The sequence below is a fragment of the Hypanus sabinus genome, unplaced genomic scaffold (assembly GCF_030144855.1).
Source record: "Hypanus sabinus isolate sHypSab1 unplaced genomic scaffold, sHypSab1.hap1 scaffold_95, whole genome shotgun sequence".
Taxonomy (NCBI): domain Eukaryota; kingdom Metazoa; phylum Chordata; class Chondrichthyes; order Myliobatiformes; family Dasyatidae; genus Hypanus; species Hypanus sabinus.
In genome coordinates this window covers 1,185,829-1,210,738 of record NW_026781804.1, presented here as the reverse complement: position 1 = coordinate 1,210,738, position 24,910 = coordinate 1,185,829, and the positions used below count along the sequence as shown (strand labels likewise).

Here is a 24,910-nt window from a genome sequence, read left to right as displayed (position 1 = left end):
GCTATTCCCCTCTCTCTGTCGGTCAGCTATTCCCCTCTCTCTGCCTGTCAGCCATTCCGCTCTCCCTGTCGGTCAGCCTTCCCCTCTCCCTGTCGGTCAGCCATTCCCCTCTCCCTGTCGGTCAGCTATTCCCCTCTCCCGGTCGTGCAGCTATTCCCCTCTCTCTGCCTGTCAGCCATTCCCTCTCCCTGCCTCTCAGCCATTCCCCTCTCCCTGTCGGTCATCTATTCCCCTCTCCCGGTCGGTCAGCCATTCCCCTCTCCCTGTCTGTCAGTCATTCCCCTGTCCCTGCCTCTCAGCCATTCCCCTCTCCCTGCCTGTCAGCCATTCCCCTCTCCCTGTCGGTCAGCTATTCCCCTCTCTCTGCCTGTCAGCCATTCCCCTCTCTCTGCCTGTCAGCCATTCCCCTCTCCCTGTCGGTCAGCCTTCCCCTCTCCCTATCGGTCAGCTATTCCCCTCTCTCTGTCGGTCAGCTATTCCACTCTCTCTGCCTGTCAGCTATTCCCCTCTTCCTGTCGGTCAGCTATTCCCCTCTCTCTGTCGGTCAGCTATTCCCCTCTCCCTGTCGGTCAGCCTTCCCCTCTCCCTGAGGGTCAGCCTTCCCCTCTCCCTGTCGGTCAGGTATTCCCCTCTCTCTGTCGGTCAGCTATTCCCCTCTCCCTGTCGGTCAGCCATTCCCATCTCCCTATCGGTCAGCCTTCCCCTCTCCCTGTCGGTCAGCTATTCCCCTCTCTCTGTCGGTCAGCCATTCCCCTCTCCCTGTCGGTCAGCCTTCCCATCTCCCTGTCGGTCAGCTATTCCCCTCTCTCCGTCGATCAGCCATTCCCTCTCCCTGCCTCTCAGCCATTCCCCTCTCTCTGCCTGTCAGCCATTCCCCTCTCCCTGTCGGTCAGCTATTCCCCACTCTCTGTCGGTCAGCTATTCCCCTCTCTCTGTCGGTCAGCTATTCCCCTCTCCCTGTCGGTCAGCCATTCCCATCTCCCTATCGGTCAGCCTTCCCCTCTCCCTGTCGGTCAGCTATTCCCCTCTCACTGTCGGTCTGCCATTCCCCTCTCCCTGTCGGTCAGCCTTCCCATCTCCCTGTCGGTCAGCTATTCCCCTCTCTCTGTCGGTCAGCTATTCCCCTCTCTCTGCCTGTCAGCCATTCCGCTCTCCCTGTCGGTCAGCCTTCCCCTCTCCCTGTCGGTCAGCCATTCCCCTCTCCCTGTCGGTCAGCTATTCCCCTCTCCCGGTCGTGCAGCTATTCCCCTCTCTCTGCCTGTCAGCCATTCCCTCTCCCTGCCTCTCAGCCATTCCCCTCTCCCTGTCGGTCATCTATTCCCCTCTCCCGGTCGGTCAGCCATTCCCCTCTCCCTGTCTGTCAGCCATTCCCCTGTCCCTGCCTCTCAGCCATTCCCCTCTCCCTGCCTGTCAGCCATTCCCCTCTCCCTGTCGGTCAGCTATTCCCCTCTCTCTGCCTGTCAGCCATTCCCCTCTCTCTGCCTGTCAGCCATTCCCCTCTCCCTGTCGGTCAGCCTTCCCCTCTCCCTGTCGGTCAGCTATTCCCCTCTCTCTGTCGGTCAGCTATTCCCCTCTCTCTGCCTGTCAGCTATTCCCCTCTTCCTGTCGGTCAGCTATTCCCCTCTCTCTGTCGGTCAGCTATTCCCCTCTCCCTGTCGGTCAGCCTTCCCCTCTCCCTGTCGGTCAGCCTTCCCCTCTCCCTGTCGGTCAGGTATTCCCCTCTCTCTGTCGGTCAGCTATTCCCCTCTCCCTGTCGGTCAGCCATTCCCATCTCCCTATCGGTCAGCCTTCCCCTCTCCCTGTCGGTCAGCTATTCCCCTCTCTCTGTCGGTCAGCCATTCCCCTCTCCCTGCCTGTCAGCCATTCCCCTCTCCTTGCCGGTCAGCCATTCCCATCTCCCTGTCTGTCAGCCATTCCCCTGTCCCTGTCGGTCAGCCATTCCCCTCTCTCTGCCTGTCAGCCATTCCCCTCTCCCTGTCGGTCAGCCATTCCCCTTTCCCTGTCGGTCAGCCATTCCCCTCTCCCTGTCGGTCAGCCTTCCCATCTCCCTGTCGGTAAGCCATTCCCCTCTCTCTGTCGGTCAGCCATTCCCCTCTCCCAGTCGGTCAGCCTTCCCATCTCCCTGTCGGTCAGCTATTCCCCTCTCTCTGTCGGTCAGCCATTCCCTCTCCCTGCCTCTCAGCCATTCCCCTCTCTCTGCCTGTCAGCCATTCCCCTCTCCCTGTCGGACAGCTATTCCCCACACCCTGTCGGTCAGCTATTCCCCTCTCTCTGTCGGTCAGCTATTCCCCTCTCCCTGTCGGTCAGCCATTCCCCTCTCCCTATCGGTCAGCCTTCCCCTCTCCCTGTCGGTCAGCTATTCCCCTCTCTCTGTCGGTCAGCCATTCCCCTCTCCCTGTCGGTCAGCCTTCCCGTCTCCCTGTCGGTCAGCTATTCCCCTCTCTCTGTCGGTCAGCTATTCCCCTCTCTCTGCCTCTCAGCCATTCCCCTCTCCCTGCCTGTCAGCCATTCCCCTCTCCCTGCCGGTCAGCCATTCCCCTCTCCCTGTCGGTCAGCTATTCCCCTCTCTCTGCCTCTCAGCCATTCCGCTCTCCCTGTCTGTCAGCCATTCCCCTCTCCCTGTCGGTCAGCCATTCCCCTCTCTCTGCCTGTCAGCCATTCCCCTCTCCCTGTCGGTCAGCCATTCCCCTTTCCCTGTCGGTCAGCCATTCCCCTCTCCCTGTCGGTCAGCCATTCCCCTCTCCCTGCCTCTCAGCCATTCCCCTCTCCCTGCCTGTCAGCCATTCCCCTCTCCCTGTCGGTCAGCTATTCCCCTCTCTCTGTCGGTCAGCTATTCCCGTCTCTCTGCCTGTCAGCCATTCCCCTCTCCCTGTCGGTCAGCCATTCCCCTCTCCCTGTCGGTCAGCTATTTCCCTCTCTCTGTCGGTCAGCTATTCCCCTCTCGCTGCCTGTCAGCCATTCCCCTCTCCCGGTCGGTCAGCCATTCCCCTCTCCCTGTCTGTCAGCCATTCCCCTCTCCCTGCCTCTCAGCCATTCCCGTCTCCCTGCCTGTCAGCCATTCCCCTCTCCCTGTCGGTTTGCTATTCCCCTCTCCCGGTCGTGCAGCTATTCCCCTCTCTCTGCCTGTCAGCCATTCCCCTCTCCCTGTCGGTCATCTATTCCGCTCTCCCTGTCGGTCAGCTATTCCCCTCTCTCTGCCTCTCAGCCATTCCGCTCTCCCTGCCTGTCAGCCATTCCCCTCTCCCTGTCGGTCAGCTATTCCCCTCTCTCTGTCGGTCAGCTATTCCCCTCTCTCTGCCTGTCAACCATTCCCCTCTCCCTGTCGGTCAGCCTTCCCCTCTCCCTGTCGGTCAGCCATTCCCCTCTCCCTGTCGGTCAGCCATTCCCCTCTCCCTGTCGGTCAGCCAGTCCCTATCTCTGTCAGTCAGCTATTCCCCTCTCTCTGCCTGTCAGCCATTTCCCTCTCCCTGTCGGTCAGCCTTCCCCTCTCCCTGTCGGTCAGCTATTCCCCTCTCTCTGTCGGTCAGCTATTCCCCTCTCTCTGCCTGTCAGCCATTCCCCTCTCTCTGTCTGTCAGCCATTCCCCTCTCCCTGTCGGTCAGCCTTCCCCTCTCCCTGTCGGTCAGCTATTCCCCTCTCTCTGTCGGTCAGCTATTCCCCTCTCTCTGCCTGTCAGCTATTCCCCTCTCTCTGTCGGTCAGCTATTCCCCTCTCCCTGTCGGTCAGCTATTCCCCTCTCTCTGCCGGTCAGCTATTCCCCTCTCCCTGTCGGTCAGCCATTCCCCTCTCTCTGTCGGTCAGCTATTTCCCTCTCTCTGTTGGTCAGCTATTCCCCTCTCCCTGTCGGTCAGCCTTCCCCTCTCCCTGTCGGTCAGCCTTCCCCTCCCCCTGTCGGTCAGCTATTCCCCTCTCTCTGCCGTTCAGCTATTCCCCTCTCTCTGTCGGTCAGCTATTCCCCTCTCTCTGTCGGTCAGCTATTCCCCTCTCCCTGTCGGTCAGCTATTCCCCTCTGTCTGCCGGTCAGCTATTCCCCTCTCCCTGTCGGTCAGCCATTCCCCTCTCTCTGTCGGTCAGCTATTCACCTCTCTCTGTCGGTCAGCTATTCCCCTCTCCCTGCCGGTCAGCTATTCCCCTCTCTCTGTCGGTCAGCCATTCCCCTCTCCCTGTCGGTCAGGCATTCCCCTCTCCCTGTCGGTCAGCTATTCACCTCTCTCTGTCGGTCAGCTATTCACCTCTCCCTGCCGGTCAGCTATTCCCCTCTTTCTGTCGGTCAGCCATTCCCCTCTCCCTGTCGGTCAGACATTCCCCTCTCCCTGTCGGTCAGCTATTCCCCTCTCCCTGTCGGTCAGCCATTCCCCTCTCTCTGCCTGTCAGCTATTCCCCTCTCTGTCGGTCAGCCATTCCCCTCTCCCTGTCGGTCAGCCATTCCCCTCTCTCTGCCTGTCAGCTATTCCCCTCTCTCTGTCGGTCAGCCATTCCCCTCTCCCTGTCGGTCAGCTATTCCCCTCTCTCTGTCGGTCAGCCATTCCCCTCTCTCTGCCTGTCAGCTATTCCCCTCTCTCTGTCGGTCAGCCATTCCCCTCTCCCTGTCGGTCAGCTATTCCCCTCTCCCTGTCGGTCAGCCATTCCCCTCTCCCTGTCGGTCAGCCATTCCCCTCTCCCTGTCGGTCAGCCATTCCCCTCTCTCTGCCTGTCAGCTATTCCCCTCTCTCTGTCGGTCAGCCATTCCCCTCTCCCTGTCGGTCAGCTATTCCCCTCTCTCTGTCGGTCAGCCATTCCCGTCTCTCTGCCTGTCAGCTATTCCCCTCTCTCTGTCGGTCAGCCATTCCCCTCTCCCTGTCGGTCAGGTATTCCCCTCTCCCTGTCGGTCAGCCATTCCCCTCTCCCTGTCGGTCAGCCATTCCCCTCTCTCTGTCGGTCAGCTATTCCCCTCTCCCTGTCGGTAGCTTTTCTGTCAAGCCACGGGATTTTATCCTGTTAATCAGTCTCACGTGTGGCTCTTTATCAAATGACCTTCTGAAAATCTAAGTGCCTCCCGTTTGTCCTCCTGTTTGTTACTTCCTCGAAGAATCCCAGCAGATTTGTCAGGCAAGATTTCCCTTTGCAGACACCATATGGACCTTGACTTCACCTATTATTAGTCTCCAGGTGTCCCGAAATTTCATCCTTCATAATGGACTCCAACACCTTCCCAACCACTGAGGTTCGGCTGACTGGCCTATAATTTCCTGTTTTTGCCTTCCTCCCTTCTTAAGCAGCGGCGTGACATTTTCAATTTTCCATTCCTCTGGAACCATGCCAGAATTTAGTAAATCTTGAAAGATCATGACCAATGCATCTGCTATCTGTTCAGTAATCTCTCGCAAAACTCTAGATATAGTCCATCCAGTCAAGATGAGTTGTCCACATTAGGACCTTTGAGTTTACTGGCACTTTTTCCTTTGTAACAGCAATGACACTCAGTTCTGCTCCCTGACACTGTTAAGGTCCGGTCCGTGAAGTTCATGGTCCAGTCCGTAGTTTCGTATTCCAGGCTTTCCCTGTTTTCTGCGGTTCCGTCGGGCTCCTTAAGCGAGGCACCTGATTCTACTTTCGGGCTGGCTACATAAATAGCTTCAGGATTCAGCCTCTTTGACTGAACAGTTCCCTTTCCCTCCCCATCCGAATCCCCGACAGTCACCTCGGCAATCACGCCAGCCCTGCGTCCGAGAAGGGTCCCGGCAGCTCCGAGCCCAAGAAAGAGTCCCGGCTCTGAACCCAAGAGCCTAACGAAGCCAAGTCCAAGCGCCGAGCCAAACCTAGTCCAAGAGCCACGTCCTGTCCAAGTCAAGGCTCCGTATTCCCAGTCCCAATCGAGTCTCTAGTCTGTTCCTAGTCCCGAGTCCTGCCAAGATCCTATTCTTGGGTCCTAGCCTAGACCCAGGTTCCGAGTCCTAGTCCAGGTCCCGCCTTCCTGGTCCAAGTACTAGCCCAGGGCCTGTGTCCATGTCCTGCTTCGTTTCTTCCCTACTTCCCTTACTTTCTTGATAAACATAGTCCTGTTCCTAGTACTTCAGTGTCTGTGTCTTGCATTTGGATCCGCTCCCTACGTCCCCTTATAACAGACACCGATGAACCTCCAGCACACTGCTAATGTCTTCCTCAGTGAAGAGCGACGCAAAGTACTTAATAAGCTCATCCGCCATCTCTTTGTCCCCCATTAGTACCTCACCATCATTACTTTCCAGTGGTCCAATCTCAACTCTCACCTCCATTTTACTCCTTATATACCTGAAAAAGCTTTTAGTATCCTGCTTTATATTATTGGCTCATTTGGCCTCATAATTCCTCTTATCCCATCTTATGAATTTAGTTACCTTTTGTTGGGAATCCATAAACTTCCCAATCATGCAACTTCCCGGTCCCTTTTACTACATTATATGCCCATTCCTTGGCTTTCCTGCAATCCTTAACTTCCTGGGTCAGCCACGGTCGCCGACACCTGCAATTGAAAAATTCTTCCTCTGTGGGAGTTACCTATCCTGCGCCTCGTGAACTATGCCCAGAAAATTCAGCCACCTCTGCTCTGCCGCCATCCCCGCCAGCATCCTCCTCCAACCTACCTGGGCAAAGCTCCTCTCTCATGCCTCTGTAATTCCCTTTATTCCAATGTGAAACCGATACACGTAAGTGCTGCTTCTCCCACTCAAATTGCCGTGTGAATTCAATCATATTATGATCACTGCCTCCTAAGAGTTCCTTTACATTAAACTCCCAAATAAAATCCGAATTATCACACAACACCCAGTCTAAGATGGCCTTTCCCCGAGTAGACTTGAGCACAAAAAGCTAAAAGCCATTTTGTAGGCATTCAACAAATTCCCTCTCTTGCGAACCGACTCCAGCCTGATTTTCCCCAATCCCCTTGCATATTGAAGTCCCCCAGTAACATTGTGACATTACCCTTATTGCACGCCCTTTTCAACTCCCTTTGCAATCTCAACCCCACATCTTGGATACTATTTGGAGGCTGATATATGATTCCCATATTGGTTTTCAGCCCTTACAGTTTCTTAACTCTGCCCACAAAGATTCAACATTCTCTGACCCTATGTCACTCTTTCTGAAGATGTAATTCTATCTCTTACCATTTACCATCAGACCTACACCACCAGCTATGCCTTCCTTCCTGTCCTTTCAATATAAAGTATATCCCTTGATATTAAGCTCCCAACTATGATCTTCTTTCAGCCACGATTCAGTGATGCCCACAGCATCATATCGATCATTCTCTATTCGTGTCTCGAGTTCATACGCCTTATTCCGAATACTACATGCATTTAAAATCGTGGGCCCTGGCACATGGGAGGTAAATAACCATCCATGTTTCTCGTTCGCGTCCACAGAATCGCCTATCTCCTTCCCTAATTATAGCGTCCCCTGTTACTGCTGCCATCCTCTACCATTCCTTAGCCTTCTGAGCCACAGGGCCAGACTCAGTGCCAGAAGCGCGGCCGCTGTTGCTTCTCCCAGGTAGGTCGTTCCTCACAACAAAATAGAGTACTGATTGCTGACAGGAACGGCCACAAGTGTGCTCTCCACTCTCTGACGTTGTCCTTTCCCTCTCCTGACTGTCTCCTGTAGCCTTGAGGTGACTGCCTCCCTGTAACTCCTCACTTGCCCTAACAAGCCGGTCTTTGAGCTGCAGCTCCAGTTCCCTGACTCGCTCTCCAAATAGCTGTATCTCGATGCACCGGGTGCAGATGTGGCCATCGGGGAGACTGGAAGTCTCCCGAAAGTCCTACATCTGACACCCAGGACAGAACACCGACACTCCAAACACATCCCTTATTCTTTCAATAGCTAAATAAGAAAAAAATAAACGAAAAATAAACTTACCTACTTATCTCTCCGAAGTCTGTTGATCCAAAACCTTACCACCCTGACTCTGACCACTCTCACGATGACCGCTCCGAGGATGATTGCTCCGCAGCCAGCACCTTTCTTTGATGGAGACTGGGTTTTTCAAGGTCTGCTCCTAGCCTGCACAGGGACGCCTCTACTACCTCTGCGCCGCTGTCCAAACTATCACTATTGACCCCCCCCCCCAAAAAACCGAAGCAATACTGTATATGCATTTTAATATTAAAAGTTATTTTGGACTCTGACGTCCGGAGAGCCTCGGGGAGGACACTGTAGCAACGTGAGACCCGAAACCAGGGTGCGTCAGTTTCTAGATTTAGTACCGCATGAAAAGCACGTTCTAATACCTTATCATCGGCCAATGAAGCTGTTGTCTGCGGCAAAACAGCAGAAAAAATTCCCAAGCACCAAAGATTCGTCAGACGTTGCGAGTCCAGGGTAACTCACGCTGCAGATGAGGCCATCTCTGTGGAGTCGATGTTTGCGATCGAGACCCTTTATCAGCACAGGAAGGAAAAGGGGCGGCCACTTGAAGGAGATGGCAGTGGGGGGGGGGGGGGGGGGGAGGGGGAGGAGCGCAGGCTCAGGTGAGGGAGAAAGAATTCCCGAGAAGGCCAAGTTTCGCTCCATAGTCGCTGACTGACCTGCTGAGTTCCTCCAGCATTTTGTGTGTGTTACAGCAAATCCCTTTTGCATGTAAATACATACTGCGAATAAAATTGAAGCTTCATTAAAGTAGCAACATGAGTTGTTCCTCGAAGACCCCTCCCCCGCAGCAACAAACAGCGATCAGCGGTCCTCACCGAGTGCGATCCTGCTGTGACAGGCAGCCACTGTTATGCATCGCCAAGGCTCATGTGACCTGTTCCAGGTAGCGAGCAGGTATCAGCAGCAAGATAAGAAAATATTGCAGCGCGCGAGTCCGGCTGCAGTGAGTCGCCACAGGAAGATGTAGGTGACTTTTACAATTCCCTTCTCCAAAAAATGGAACATTCTCAGACCGTTTCCTGAGCTGGCGCAGTGATAACAGATTTATACGGTTCATAACTCAGTTGATTGGCACAGCGGCGAATTCCGATGTTTACGTTAACAAATTGACAGCGACGAACGAGACTCCTTGTATTTCCCACTGCCGGGCCACCAGCATTACGTGCGGAACCAAATCGCTTACGCTGAAGATTGTCCGGTCTGCGTTGCCGCAACTGCTGACCGGGAACCCCAACCACGGCCGTGGTCACGTATCATCTCTTCTCAACGTTAAAGTATCTTTCCCGCATTTTCTATGCGACGCGACCGTAATCTTTGTCCAAAATGCGACTTTCAGGCCAGCGATTCCCAAGGTCTTATACTCCTTGCGATCTCCGCGGGGACAGAAACGCGATGGTAAAAAAAAAACACCGAATTCAGCTGCGCGAACGACGAACACGTGACCTCAGGGCGGTGAAATCCCCGCCGGCAGGGGTCGTCTTTAGTTCGCAGATCCAGTTATGGAGTGCCAAAGCTCAAAGATCAGAGCCCATCCATCGCTTAAAATTCCGAGCACCATTCTTCCAGCAACATCTCCCACCCCAAATCCTTTGGCCAGTTGTGCTCCCATTGGCCTCGTAGTTCCAACTGGCGAGGAGAAATCCCCGAACGCTTGTGAGGGATCTGCTTCACTGAGCGAGTTGTGGGATGTTTGGCAGAGATTGAAGAAAACATTATATACATCACTTGACCATTAGATGCCATTAAACTGATACATCTACCCAGTAATATAGCATTCCAACATATTGCAATATCACAGGTCCACTCCCAATCATCAGCATAAGCTTTCAAGCTAATAATATAACCACAATTGATCAGAATCAGAATCAGCTTTATTATCACCGGCATTAGTCGTGAAATTTTTTAACTGAGCAGTAGCAGTTCAATACAGTACATAACATAGAAGAAAAAAATAAAATATAATAATAATAATAAATGAGTAAATCTATTACAGTATATATACACTGAATAGATTAAAACGGTGCAAAAACAGAAATAATGTATACTTAAAAAGTGAGGTAGTGTTCACGGGTTCAATGTCCATTGAGGAATGGGATGGCAGAGGGGAAGAAGCTGTTCCTGAATCGCTGCGTGTCTGCCTTCGGGCTTCTGGACCTCCTTTTTTTCCCTGTAAATGCCGGCACGAAAATGAACATCAAGGAAGTATATGGTGACACATGCTTTGAAAATGAACTTATTTTGACTTTGAGACCGGAGGGCGAGGGAGAACAGGGAGGGGTAAATGGGAATGTTGTAGAAGGTGGAGGGGGAGAGAGAGCTGAGGGGAGAGAGGCCGAGGGGGGAGAGGGAGGGAGATGTCGAGAGAGCGGCAGAGGGGAGGTACACAGGTGAGAGAGGGGATGGAATGTGGAGGAAAGTGGGTACAGTGGGCGGGGAGGAGAAAAGAAAGAAAGGGGAAGAGATGGTGAGAGACAGAGGGGAATAGCGCGGAGGGGAGAGGGAGGGGTTCAGATAGAAGGGTAGAGGAGCAGGGTTACTTGCAATTTTTCTTCTTTTACACACTTGCACTTTTACACACCGGTCTTTGTGTATAGTATTTTGTATAATTCTATGGTGCTTGTTTTTTTTAAAAATTTCCTTCCAATAAAAGCCAACAGAGAAATGAATCTCAGGGTAGAATATAGTAATATATAGTGTTATGAGTGCTGAACAGACCTGGTGGTCAATGGGGTGCAGAGTTCACCATTTCCCAACCCCCCCCCCCCTCCGGAGAACTACGAACTATTGCTGTTGTTATACTGCTCATGAGAGAGTGAGATAAAGCCCAGGCAAGAACATCTGCTACAGATAAGAGGGGGAGAGAGACTGCTGATTTACTGTATTATGACTCTTCCTGGATTTCCACTACAAGGACTTTGCTTTGCTCGTTAACATTCCTCAGGAGATAGCAGGAGTGGCCTGATTTGATGGACACGGTCATTCAGAGTTGATGGATAGCTGAGACCCCGTGAGTAGGGAAAAAGACAGGTCTGGAGAGACATCCTTCAGACACACCAGAGGACACTGACTGAGTGTTGGGAACCCACAGAAAGGTGGGGGCTTCAGAGACCGAACCAGGGGATCGGTCACAAAGCTCACAGTGTGACGGCAGGGCCGGTGGGGACTTGTGTGTGTGTCCACTCATGCCAGAGTCCACCACAGAAGAACAGTCTAGCTGAAGACCAGAGGGGTCATAACTGAATGGCCACAATGATACGTCGGATTAAGAAAGCAAAGGAAGGTTTGGCTGCTGTAGCTGTTACCTCTCGCTCGCTCGCTCTCTCTCTCCAACGATTACCACACAACAACCATATCTACTTCAGCATTTATGAACTGAACTCTATACTTTCCTATGACAATTCATTTACCCCTTGACATCGATAGAGCTTGTTTATTATTGATTATTATTATTCCTACACTTTTAGGTTTATTACTGATAACTTGTGTTATATGTATATTTGCATTATTGGTATTGTTTTGCTTATTTTACTAATAAACACCTTTAGTTTGGTACCACCAGACTCCAACGGATTCTTCTTTCTCTGCTGGTCAGACACCCAGTTACGGGGTACGTGACAATAGGTACTTTGATGATAAAATGACTTCGAACGTTGTTCATTTGAAATTTGCTCCTGAGCCTCGATACAAAATCTGCAATCAAGTTAAAGACAACGCCTCACTCCATTTGGGTTGGGCGGCCCACTAGTGGCGCAGTCAGCAGAGCTGCCGCCTTCCAGCAACAGAGCCACGGGTGCAACCTGTACTTGGTGCGCCGTCCACCTGCAACTTGCACGTTCTCCGGGTGTCTGCGTGGGGTTACACCGTGTCGCTTGGCTTCTTTCCTGGAATTAAAAGGTTAACTTAAGAGGAGCGTTTGATAGCATTGGGCCTTTACTCCTTTGAGTGGACACTTGAGATAGAGTGAATGGGGAGATGGTGTCTCCGATAGTTGAGGCCGAAAATACGTATCAAATCAGAAAAATCAAGCGAATTATACCTTGACTCACCTTCAATACATGAACGATTTGAAATTATATGCTCTATCATCACTAACGCCAAACCAATTAATCCAAACAGTCGAACAATTTTCGAAAGGTATGAGCATAAACTCTCGATGAGATGAGTGCGAACATCAAACATCAAGGGAGTGTAATGGAGCTCGTAGAATATAAAATACCGCAGCAGGATTCGGGGAGCAGGCCGGAGACAGGGGCTGAGGAGGGGGAGAGAAGGGTTGAATGGCGGGGCATACTCGATGGGCCAAATGCCCTAATTTTCTCCTGTTCCTTATGGTTTATGATATAATACGACCGATGGAAAGGCAATAAGAGATTTCCACAAGCAAAGAAAATGCTTGTACCATACCATAACCGTACCATCAACGGAAAACATTCGATAGAATTTACTGCAAGACTTAGGAAAAGCTGCCAAATGGAGCTCAACAGTAGAATTATTACAGCGGCAATAAACACTTTTACTACACCCTTATTAACGTATTCTTTTGGCATAATACCCGAGTTCGAGTTTGATCTGGAAGATTTACAAAGACAAATAGGAACTGAAATATTAGGTTTTGGAAAGCACTGTGTAGACTCGAACGCATTTAGAATAGCACTGCCTCGGGCAGAAGGAGGCAGAGGAATAACAGGCATCATTAATGCTCACAAAAGACCGATGTAACTTCCGATAATGTACTTCAATAAAAACCTGATTCAGCACTCCACCCACTTCTGGTAAGAACGACACACCACTAAACTTAATTGAAAGCAGAGCCCAGAAAAATACCGAAACGAGCAATGAGGAAGTCAAAGTAAACCAATCGAAAATATCTGAGCAGACTCGACGTCGACACGGAAGCATCGAACGCCTGGCTCAGTGTTGCAGACCAGTGTGTGAAACTGGGATTTTCTTCGTTCAAGGGGGTGAGATGGAGAAGAATTTGTTAAGTGTATCCAGGAGGGATTCTGAAATCAGTATGTGGACGGTCCATCGAGAGGAGGGGCTGTACTGGACCTGGTGCTGGGTGGTGATCCTGGCCAGGTGACTGACCTTTCAGTGGGTGAGCAGTTGGAGAACAGTGACCACAACTCCTTCACTGTCAGGTCGGCGATAGATAAGGACAGGTATGGTCCTTGTGGGAGAGATTTAAATTGGAGGAGGGCAAATTCCTAGGGGATTAGACAAGAAGTGTTAATTGGGAACACCTTTTTCCTGGCACGTCCACATCAGACACATGGACGGTGTTTAAGGACCAATTGGACGGAGTACAGGAAAGGTATGTTCCTGTTAGGAGGAAGGACAGGGATGGAAAATGAGAAACTTGGATGTCCAGAGGGGTGACGAATTTTGTCAAGAAGAAAACGGAAAAGTATGTAAAACTTCTGAAGTCAGGATCAATTAAGGCACTTGAGGCATATAAAGAAACCAGACAAGAGCGAAATGCCAGGAGAGGCCCTGAAAAGTCTTTGCTAAGTGGGATTCAAGTGAATCCCAAGGCATTCCATACGTACATCAAGAGGGTGGGACCACTCAACGATGAAGGGGGGAACATTTGTTTGGGTGCAGAGGATGTGATTGCTTCAGTATTTACCACAAACATTGATGTTGAGGACCAGGAGATCAGTGTTGAGAGTGTAGATATGTTAGGGTGTTTAGAGTTCCAGGAGGAAGACTTTTTCGGTCTCTCGATGAGTATTAAGGTGGCTATGACGAGATTGCTGGGGCCTTCAGCAGTATCTTCGTGTCCCCTGTAGCCATGGACTAGGTCCCGGAGGACTGTCGAGTGGCTGAAGTGGTACCCCTACTTCAGTAAGGATCATGGAAATGTCTTGGGAACTGGCGAGTGTCACATCAGTTGTAGGGAAGTAGCTTGGGAAAATTCTTAAAGACAGGGTATATGAGCAGCTGGAAACCCATGGCTTAATTAGGGAGAGCCAACATGGCTTGAGAGGAGCAAGATGTGCCTTAACAACGTGATTGGGTTTTTTACAAGGTGACGAGAGAGACTGATGAAGGTAGGGCAGTGAATGTTGTCTGCATGGATTTCAGTCACGCAGTTGACGAAGTTCCTCATGGGAGGCTAATCCAGAAGATTAACATTCAGAGTCTCCGTGGCGAATTGGCTGTTTGGATTCAGAATTGGCTTGTGCGTAGAAGACAGACGGTGGAGGTTGAAGGGACATTCAAGCTGGATGTCTGTGATTAGAAGTATCCTCGGGGATCTGTGCTGGGACCTCTCTTTATAACGTATATAAACGACATGATGAAAATGTAGATGGGTGGGTTAATAAGTTTGTGGATTGGTGAAATTGTGGATAGTGTGGAAGACGTGCAGAGAATACAGTGTGATATAGATCAGTTGGAGATATGGGCTGAGAAGTGGCAGATGGAGCTTTACCCAGGTAAATGTGAGGTGTTGCACCTTGACGGGGAAAATGCAAGGAGACAGTTCATTGTTAAGGGCAACATCATTAGCAGTGTTGCTGAGCAGAGAGATCTTTGGACTCAAGTTCATTGCTCCTTGAAAGTGGCTACACAGTTCAATAAGGTGGTGAAGAAGGCTTATGGAATGCTTGCTCTTATTAGTCGAGGCATTGAGTTCCAAAGTCAAGAGGTTATGTTGCAACTTCATAAAACTCTGGTTGGGCCACATTTTGACTGTTGCAAACCGTTCTGGTCACATCACTACAGGACAGATGTTGAGGCTTTGGAGAGGGTACAGAAGAGTTTTGCCAGGATGCTCCCCGGTTCAGAGGGCATGAGAGGCTGGAGATACTTCGGTTGTCGTCTCTGGAGCATCGGAGGCTGAGGGGAGATCAGATAGAGGTTTATAACATCTGAGAGGCAGAGATAGAGTGAACAGAGAGTATCTCTCTCCCAGGGTTGAAACGTCATATACCAGAGTGCAGGCATTGAAGGTGAGAGGGGGTAGGTTCAAGAGGGATATGAGGGGTAAGTTTGTTTTCCTCAGAGAGTGGTGGATGCCTGAATGTGCTGCCTGGTATGGTGGTAGGTGCAAATACATTCGAGGCTTTTAAGAGACACTTTGATGTGAGGGAGATGGAGGGATGTGAACATTGTGTAGGAAGGAGGGATTTGTATCGGGGTGTTTTTGTTTTGCTTTTTGCCTATTTCGCCGCAACATTGTGGGCCGAACATCCCTTTCTTCTGCCCCACTGCTCCGTGTTCTAATGTTGTCATTGCATCCGAATTGATCCGGAGTTATACTTCCGGTGTTTGTATTCTGCTGTTGGACAAACATGAACCCTGACAGCGTATGCAATGCCTACAGCCCGAAAGTTCTCGGGACAAAATGCCGAACCGAGGAGCCTCTGTCACATTGCGAAAGCGAGGTCTCTCAGTGCATTACCAGAAATGAGGTATTCGACCACCCTGTTCGGCCCCCTACCTTTACCCACTACTTAGTCTCCCATGGCCCACCGCCTACACTCAGAGTCTTCACAGCCTTCGGTGCCCCACAACATGGAAGGGAAAGGGTAGTTTCGCCACGTCCCGCTGCACAAGAGCCTGGATTGCGTAATCGTCACAAAAACCTGCAGCGCAGGAGCAAGCGATTTGGGCCGGACCGTCAGCCCTGCTAGCGTTCCCTTCCAACCAAACCTGCCCAGCTCTTCTCTCATGCCTTTACTCAACTGTGATGCCGGTCGGTGGTCTCGATTTTAGATTCCACATCTCAATGGCCTTCCAATATTGTGTAGCAGGAGATTCTTAGGCCGAACGCCATTCGCTTCAGGAACAATGACCCTACAGCTTTCAGGCCCTTGACCCGACTAGGGTGACTACAGTCGAAACTCGGAAGTGATTATACCAACTTCATATTTACCTCCAGCAACTCATGTTCTCATAACTGTTTTTCGTTGCTTGAACAATTCACCGTTTTTGTACGTTAGTTGTTCATCACTCTTCATTTAAGTAGAGTTTTTTTTTCATAACTTCCATTGTATTTTTATTTTCCTGTAAATGTCATCAGGAAAATCAATTTCACGATGGTCTCCATGGTAGCATCTGGGTACTTTGACAATGAATTTGACTTTAACTTTGACGGGGTCCGTCGGGATCTGGCTCATGCCGGTGTGTGCTGGTGGATTACTGAATAGTCGCTCCCAACTACCAATCCGATTTTTATGATGACAAGTCGGCCAAGTTACAACGTTTTGTCAGAGACCATTATTTCTCCAATCCCACCCGGCCTCAGTCAAGTGTGGAAGAACGTCGCTGCATTGTTTAAACGAATCAGATCCCTTCTGCTATGATATTTCTTTGCATGGACTTTCATAGTCTCTCACTTTGTTCCGATCGCCGTTTTCGATCCCCTCTCACAGTCACCCTTATAGACTGTATAGCAGAGGAACCAAACCATTGGGGTCTCGGTCTTATACAAAATTAATTAAGCTAACCTGTCCGCAAACGTTCTCTGCATATTTCAGCCCTTATGTGCGCGGCTTAGAAGTCTCTATCGTTTCTACTCCGCCACAACCTTGGGAGTACATTTTGGAGGGCCATCGTCATCCGTGTGCGACCCTCCGGTTCGGCCGGCGGCGTTACTCTAGGGAAGACCGTCTCTGGCCCTACCAAATGTGTGAGACGGAGGCGAAAAACCTCCTGCTTGTGTGGATGCTGCGTGATGTGTCACCCTGTTACAAATCAGTACCCCGAATTAACAGACAGTACACCATCTGCAATTAAACAATTCAGTTTTATAATTGTTAATTTGACAAAAGGGTGAGTAAAGTAAAACAAAAAGAAAAGAGCCCATTTGAATGAAACAGTCTGATGTGCTCAAGTTGGAGCTCACGGTTTCATTTCTGCTCCACCGATTTCCCCGGGCTTCGTCAACTCCCGGCCCCACTCCAAATCCACTCTGTCCTGATGGCTGCGACCTCTCCTTTCTCACATCTTCCGCCGAGCAGAAGCCCCAGTTCACCTCGGTCTCAGGCACACAACAATAATAACCACTCCCGTCATTGGATGGCACACATTCCAAAGCCCCCGTTACCACCAGCCATAGCCCAAACACTGCTGCGACAGAAAAACCATTACATCAGCAGTGAAACCTTTCCCAGGGTGCTACACGGGTTAAAAGAACGCCCCCCCCTCAACTCTTGATTCGCCCCTCACGTTACACATCTCCATAAAGGGAGACCAGAATACATGGCATAATCCGGATTAGGTGAAAACATCATTCTGGAAAGCTGCAATTTAACAACCCGGCTGTTAAACTCAGTGGAGACACTGGAGACTGCAGATACTCCCAGTGTCTGACATAGTGTCCTACTGCCTCCCTCCCCCGACCCAGTTCTGCCTATCAACCTCTCAGATGCCAGACCTTCTCGACCTCTCTGCGCGACCTTTCAGTCATGGTCCGGTCCGTGAAATCCGCATTCCGCATCACAGTCCGGTCAATGTTCCTTATTCCATGTTTTCCGGGTTTCCCCAGTTTCTGTTGAGGCAGCTGATTCTTGTTTGGGCTGGCCTCATAAATAGCTTCAGGATTCAGCCTCCGGATGCTGGATTGTTCCTGTCCAAACGACTTGTCTGTATCCCTTTCATTCACCTTCCTCCTGGAGCTTAGCCTTGTCTCGCCCCCCCTCTGTCTGGAGCCTTGCCTCGCCTCGCCTCGCCTCTGTCTGGAGCCTTGCCTCGTCTCGCCTCGCCTCTGTCTGGAGCCTTGCCTCGCCTCGCCTGTGTCTGGAACCTCGCACTGTTTGGACCTGTCTGTCTGTGTCCACGCCTTCGCTAGGTAGGTCTGGCCATTTTGCCGCTACCTAGCGTTGAGAACTGTCTCGTCGTGTTCAGTGTTCTGTGTAATTAGTCCCGGCCCTACGTCCTGTACCCAAGGAAGGGTCCAGGCTTTGTGTTCTGCGTTCCTGTCCTTCCTTGACCAAGGCTCTGTGTTCTCGTCTTGTCCATGTGCCTCGCCCAGCCCAGGAGTACCTTGCCCAGCCCGATGCTGGGGTTCCCTCGTCCTGTGCTGGGGTTTCCTTGTCCTGTCCACGAGTCTCACGTCCAGTCCTGTTGTCTCTCCTTCTCCTGTAGCCTCGCCTTGTCCTCGCCGGGTCCTGGAGGTCGAGCCCGAGTCAAACCCCAGGTTCTGGGTCCTTGTCCAGTCTCTGGCTCGGAGTCCAAGCCCAGGCTCCTAGTTCACAGTTCCATGTCCTGGTTCCGCTTGCCTTGCCAAGTCCTAGCCCAGACCCGGATTCCTTGTCTCGTCCGGGGCCTGCGTCATGTCCAGCCTCTTTTAATCCTCACTTCCCCTGCTTCCTTCTCACGCCTGGTCCTGTTCCTGGCAGTTCAGTGTCTGTGTCTCGCATTTGGGTCCGCTCCCAACACCTCCTTATGACACTTTCACATGGAGGTTCCTCCTCTCCCTCTTAGAGGGAGAGAGGGAGAGAGGGAGAGGGGGAGGGAGAGAGGGAGAGAGGGAGAGAGGGAGAGAGGGAGAGAGGGAGAGAGAGGGAGAGAGAGGGAGAGAGAGGGAGAGAGAGGGAGAGAGGGAGAGAGGGAGAGAGGGAGAGAGGGAGAGAGAGAGATCAAATATCCCCAGATCACAAGACTTTATCTCTGAGGTACCCATTGGGGCAGAGGATGGTTGCTCCAGGTCTGTAATGAAGGAACAGAGACAGGGACAAGTGGAAACACTGAAACAGGTCATCACAATGGGACAGGAGTTCAGGAAATGTGAGACTGGGTCTGTGGTGAAAACAACACCTACCCTCTTCTTCCCAATCCTCCATCACTGCCCTCAGTCTGACACGGGATGAATCTTAGGGACTGACCATGGGGAACAACATTCCCACCACGGATACCTGAGCTTGTACATCCTTCTGGGGTGGTGGTCAAACCTGGACCAGGTTCTCCCGTCGCTGCTCCCAGGGGTTCCTGAGTTGTGTCAGAGTGGGGATCTGTGAAGAGAGAGACAGGGTGGGTGGGGACTTGCGAGTAATTACAGAAAAAGACACTGAAAAGCTGGCGAGGATGAACCTGACTGCAAAGAATGGAAGGTCCCAATTCGTAAGAACCCATTAAACATCACACATACATATCAACAGCCCAGGTGAACTGTTCATTTGGATTTGAGCATTAGGGTAAGCTGTGATCATGGAGAGGCAATTTGTCCAAACGGAGGGAAAATATGTGTCAGTTCAGGCTAGCACTGCCGTGACGGCGGTGGATCTACCTCGCACCATTGGAGGATCCCGGCAGGCGGGGCCATGGGCCGTCCGGACTCTCAGAGAACAGGGGAGTGTAGGCGAGGCTGCCGAATTGGAAGTTGAGTTTCCCGTAGCTGGGGGCGGAGACTTTAAAGAAAAGTTGCTCCCGGTTCTGCGGGGTGAGGGGAAGGAGCTGTCTGCTGTGAAAGGTCTGCTGAGTCCCTCAGCTGTTGGTTGAAATCCTGGGCCCGTTTTGGCTGGTAAATGCAGAGGTGCATCTGCGGGGAGCCAGAGTTGTTGCAGGCTTGGAGTGTTCTCTCGGGTCAAGCCCACTCCCAGTGGGGGAGAAGAATATGACGTTTGGGCTGAGCAGACATGTCAGTTACCGGATGAATGTCAGTGCTCAGAAAATATGTTTTTAAAAGTTGAGATTGGTAGAGAGCTTAAAGGATCCGGCGGCTGATCTAGTGAGGTTTCCCCAGGCAGAAAATCCATTTGCCACGTCGGCTGATTATCTGCAAGCTCGGGAAGATGCTTTCTGGCCCTGCTGGGAGCGCCGCCGATCTTCGGATGAGGTTTAGGCAGGCATTCCAAGAGGAAGGAGAGAACTCGTCTGCCAGCGTTTTCAGATTGGAGAAGCCTCAAAGGGAACATTCAACTGTCCGAGAGAAATTGCATGAGGATGGAGCGAGTTGCGAAGGGCGCCCTGACAAATGACGTCATATCCGGTTATGCGCGCTCCTCCGTCCTTTACACAGTTACTCAGAGCAGGCGGAGTGGAGGATCAAGCAATGGAGGAGCGGCAGGCCTCAATGGGTACAGCTCAGTCCTCGGTGGTAGACGCCGTTGGGTGCAGCGACCCCTGATGTCCAGCCGGAGGGGGTTTACGGGATTTAGGGAACGGTTTTACTGCTGATTTACCACTGTTGATATCGGCGGGCGCTGTCACCGAGCACGAGCAAAGCAGCCCGGAGACCCGGACCCACTGACGGGGCGCAATCAAATGGGAGGTGCTGCTGGACGAGGCCCCCCGCCCGGAGAGCCGGTCCCACTGACGGGGCACACTCAACTGGGAGCTGCTGCTGGACGGGGCCCCCCGCCCGGAGAGCCGGACCCACTGACGGGGCACACTCAGCTGGGAGCTGCTGCTGGACGGGGCCCCCCGCCCGGAGAGCCGGACCCACTAACGGGGCGCACTCAAATGGGAGCTGCTGTTGGACGGGGCCCCCCGCCCGGAGAGCCGCACCCACTGACGGGGCACACTCAGCTGGGAGCTGCTGTTGGACGGGGCCCCCCTCCCGGAGAGCCGGGCCCACTGACGGGGCACACTCAAATGGGAGCTGCTGCTGGACGGGGCCCCCCGCCCGGAGAGCCGGACCCACTGACGGGGCACACTCAGCTGGGAGCTGCTGCTGGACGGGGCCCCCCGCCCGGAGAGCCGGGCCCACTGACGGGGCACACTCAGCTGGGAGCTGCTGTTGGACGGGGCCCCCCGCCCGGAGAGCCGGACCCACTGACGGGGCACACTCAAATGGGAGCTGCTGTTGGACGGGGCCCCCCGCCCGGAGAGCCGGACCCACTGACGGGGCACACTCAGCTGGGAGCTGCTGCTGGACGGGGCCCCCCGCCCGGAGAGCCGGTCCCACTGACGGGGCGCACTCAAATAGGAGCTGCTGTTGGACGGGGCCCCCCGCCCGGAGAGCGGGACCCACTGACGGGGCACACTCAGCTGGGAGCTGCTGCTGGACGGGGCCACCCGCCCGGAGAGCCGGTCCCACTGACGGGGCACACTCAAATGGGAGCTGCTGTTGGACGGGGCCCCCCGCCCGGAGAGCCGGGCCCACTGACGGGGCACACTCAGCTGGGAGCTGCTGTTGGACGGGGCCCCCCGCCCGGAGAGCCGGGCCCACTGACGGGGCACACTCAGCTGGGAGCTGCTGCTGGACGGGGCCCCCCGCCCGGAGACCCGGACCCACTGACGGGGCACACTCAGCTGGGAGCTGCTGTTGGACGGGGCCCCCCGCCCGGAGAGCCGGGCCCACTGACGGGGCACACTCAAATGGGAGCTGCTGTTGGACGGGGCCCCCCGCCCGGAGAGCCGGACCCACTGACGGGGCACACTCAGCTGGGAGCTGCTGCTGGACGGGGCCCCCCGCCCGGAGAGCCGGACCCACTGACGGGGCACACTCAGCTGGGAGCTGCTGTTGGACGGGGCCCCCCGCCCGGAGAGCCGGACCCACTGACGGGGCACACTGAGCTGGGAGCTGCTGCTGGACGGGGCCCCCCGCCCGGAGAGCCGGTCCCACTGACGGGGCACACTCAAATGGGAGCTGCTGTTGGACGGGGCCCCCCGCCCGGAGAGCCGGACCCACTGACGGGGCACACTCAGCTGGGAGCTGCTGTTGGACGGGGCCCCCCGCCCGGAGAGCCGGACCCACTGACGGGGCACACTCAGCTGGGAGCTGCTGTTGGACGGGGCCCCCCGCCCGGAGAGCCGGTCCCACTGACGGGGCACACTCAAATGGGAGCTGCTGTTGGACGGGGCCCCTCGCCCGGAGAGCCGGACCCACTGACGGGGCACACACAAATGGGAGCTGCTGCTGGACGGGGCCCCCCGCCCGGAGAGCCGGACCCACTGACGGGGCACACTCAGCTGGGAGCTGCTGCTGGACGGGGCCCCCCGCCCGGAGAGCCGGTCCCACTGACGGGGCACACTCAAATGGGAGCTGCTGCTGGACGGGGCCCCCCGCCCGGAGAGCCGGACACACTGACGGGGCACACTCAAATGGGAGCTGCTGTTGGACGGGGCCCCCCGCCCGGAGAGCCGGACCCACTGACGGGGCGCACTCAAATGGGAGCTGCTGCTGGACGGGCCCCCCCGCCCGGAGAGCCGGTCCCACTGACGGGGCACACTCAGCTGGGAGCTGCTGTTGGACGGGGCCCCCCGCCCGGAGAGCCGGACCCACTGACGGGGCACACTCAGCTGGGAGCTGCTGTTGGACGGGGCCCCCCGCCCGGAGAGCCGGACCCACTGACGGGGCGCACTCAAATGGGAGCTGCTGCTGGACGGGGCCCCCCGCCCGGAGAGCGGGACCCACTGACGGGGCACACTCAGCTGGGAGCTGCTGCTGGACGGGGCCCCCCGCCCGGAGAGCCGGACCCACTGACGGGGCACACTCAAATGGGAGCTGCTGTTGGACGGGGCCCCCCGCCCGGAGAGCCGGACACACTGACGGGGCACACTCAAATGGGAGCTGCTGCTGGACGGGGCCCCCCGCCCGGAGAGCCGGTCCCACTGACGGGGCACACTCAGCTGGGTGCTGCTGCTGGACGGGGCCCCCCGCCCGGAGAGCCGGTCCCACTGACGGGGCACACTCAGCTGGGAGCTGCTGCTGGACGGGGCCCCTCGCCGGGAGATGTGACCGGCATTTCCTGTCACCACTGTGGAGCAGATGGAGTACGAAAGACTTTGGAAAGTAAAGGAGGGACCGAGCAAAGGAGCGGGCTGACGTTTCGGAGAGGATACGTTCCTATCGGTGAATCAAGGGAAACTCTAAAGTACCAAACACTTTTCCTGAAAGGTTAGTGCGACCAGGCTCCGATGTGTCCACGTGGATTGGAGGTGTTTGTGCCAGAGCCATGCTTGACACAGGTTGACACAGTTGAGTTAATCCTGACGAAGGGTCACGACCCGAAACGTCGACAGTGCTTCTCCCTATAGATGCTGCCTGGCCTGTTTTTTTTAACCAGCATTTTGTGTGTGCTGCCACAGACAGGTTGTCAAGCTACTTGGCTTTATGGATCGTTTTACATCCGGAGTTTGACGCATGTGCCACTGACGCCTCTCAGTGCTGCTGAGATTCGGGGCCGAGTTCGGATAAGTACCCCTACTTGTCGTTGCAGTCGGAGTTTTCGGAAACCGACGTTCGAGTAACTGAGAGTATTTGACACACCAGTGTCAGTCCGCCCGGGTCCGGTAGGAACGCGTGGAGCTTCCCTTCTTGAGGGAACACGTACCGCCGTGGTGAGAACGCTGCTGGGAGCATGCAAGGAGGGAAACGGAGAGAACCTTTCACCCCGTGCTCAGAACTGCTCTGGAGAAGGTGCAAGTTCCTCGGAAGCAGAATGATGAGCAGCAACGGGGAGCGTTCCAGAGAACGCTGGGCCGAGAGGCCTTTGATGGCCGGAGCTGGGAGAAGACAGGGGGGAGGATGGCTGAGGATGCCGTCCCTGTGGCACAGGGTGTTTGGTGCAGGTGAATGTCTTCAAGGAGGAAGGGCCGACACTCCCGGGGGAGAGCCCGTTTGTTCGGGATGGATTCCGAGCGACATGCGGAAGGTGGAGTGTGTACACATCGAAAACAGCGTCTACTGGAAGATTTCAGCTCACGTGACTGTTTGTATGACGATCCCTTTTTGTTTCTTTTTTATTTCCTTTAACAACTGGTTGCTTAAGTTAACATCTTCAATATTTCTTTATAATTGCATGCAGTGTGCGATCTGTCGTTTCTTGCCTGCGGCCTTTGCCGGGACAGTAAATCACGTGGTCTTGATTTGCCCACAGCATCTGCAGTGTACTTTGTGTTTACAAGTCACACAGCAATCGCACGTACCGGAGTTTGGGTGGGACCAAGGCGGTAGACACCCGTAAAGGTGGTGGTGGGGGGGGGGGGGGGGCTTCTTCTTTTTCTTTGTTACTGCGTATGTTAATCAAAATGGCTTCTTTGTTTTGTTCAAAGTAGGAATGCTTCTTTGTTCCAAGAGAGTGCTGGAAGCTTGTATGGGTTAAAATTTACTGATAACGAGAATTGTATTCCTTTGTAAACCAATTGGGATTAATGTTGTTCTTTCTTCTGAGTCTGTACGCTATTGTTGGCGGGCTTTTGGGCAGATCGGCGCGAGGGGGTGAGAGAGAGGACGCGATGCTCTAAGCTGGGCGAGGATCAGACCCCAAAGGGGGGTCCGAGGCCGGGAGATTCTCCGGGGGGGGGATGAAGCTAGATGTGCTTGGTTGACCACTCGGAGGGTCCTGAGCTGTTTGGAGAGTCCGAGGAGTTCGGATGGTCCTGAGCTGCGAGTCGAGGAGTTCGGAGGGGATCGAATGGTGGCCAGAAGACTTCAGTAATTGAGCTCCAACGGTTGTGCACGAAGTGGTTTGGACTTTGATAAGTCTGGCGCCTTTTCTTTATTTTCTTTTCCTTCATGTATACTGTATCGTTATTAATTACTTAGTTATAGTAATCTTTATAAATTGTAATGATTTAATCGCTTATGGTGTACTGTCTGTTTTTGGGCGAGGCGGGGACATCACACAGCATCCACACCAGCTGATTATCCAGTTTGGCGGGGCCGAAGGCTGCTCCCCCTAGACGAGAACGAGCTGAGCGAGCCTGAGGCGACCCAGGGGGGTGCACACCCGAGATGTACGAAAGCCGAGAGAGGTGGCTTTCTCGCCGCGGAGCCCAGTGGCTCGTTAGCGAGGGGTTAACTAGCAGCATTTCCTGAGATAGGCCCAGTACAAAGTGGTTTCACTGCAGCTTTATAAATTTGCATCAATCCTTCCCTGTACAGATCCCGGTGGAACACCAAGAAGCATAGAGCTTCAGCTAGAGTAAGTCTAGAACAACCCTGTCTTCAATGAGCAAGCCAGTTCTGAAGCCAAACAGGATATTCACCATGGAAACAAGGAAATTACAGGCAGTTAAACACGACATCAGTGATGGGAAGTTTTTGGGAAGTATTTTGGGAAGTACATGAGTATTTGGATAGACACGGACTGATTTGGGATTTTCCACTCGACTTTGTGTATGT

At 53.5% G+C, this 24,910-nt stretch overlaps 1 protein-coding gene across 1 annotated transcript; it reads left to right on the top strand.

Annotated features, from left to right (window-relative positions):
* The first annotated feature begins 20,103 nt into the window (after positions 1-20,103).
* LOC132390552 (basic proline-rich protein-like) lies at positions 20,104-22,686 on the top strand. Its single transcript, XM_059963164.1, has one exon. It carries the CDS (start codon positions 20,104-20,106, stop codon positions 22,684-22,686), a length of 2,583 nt encoding a protein of 860 aa, XP_059819147.1.
* The last annotated feature ends 2,224 nt before the right edge of the window (positions 22,687-24,910 follow it).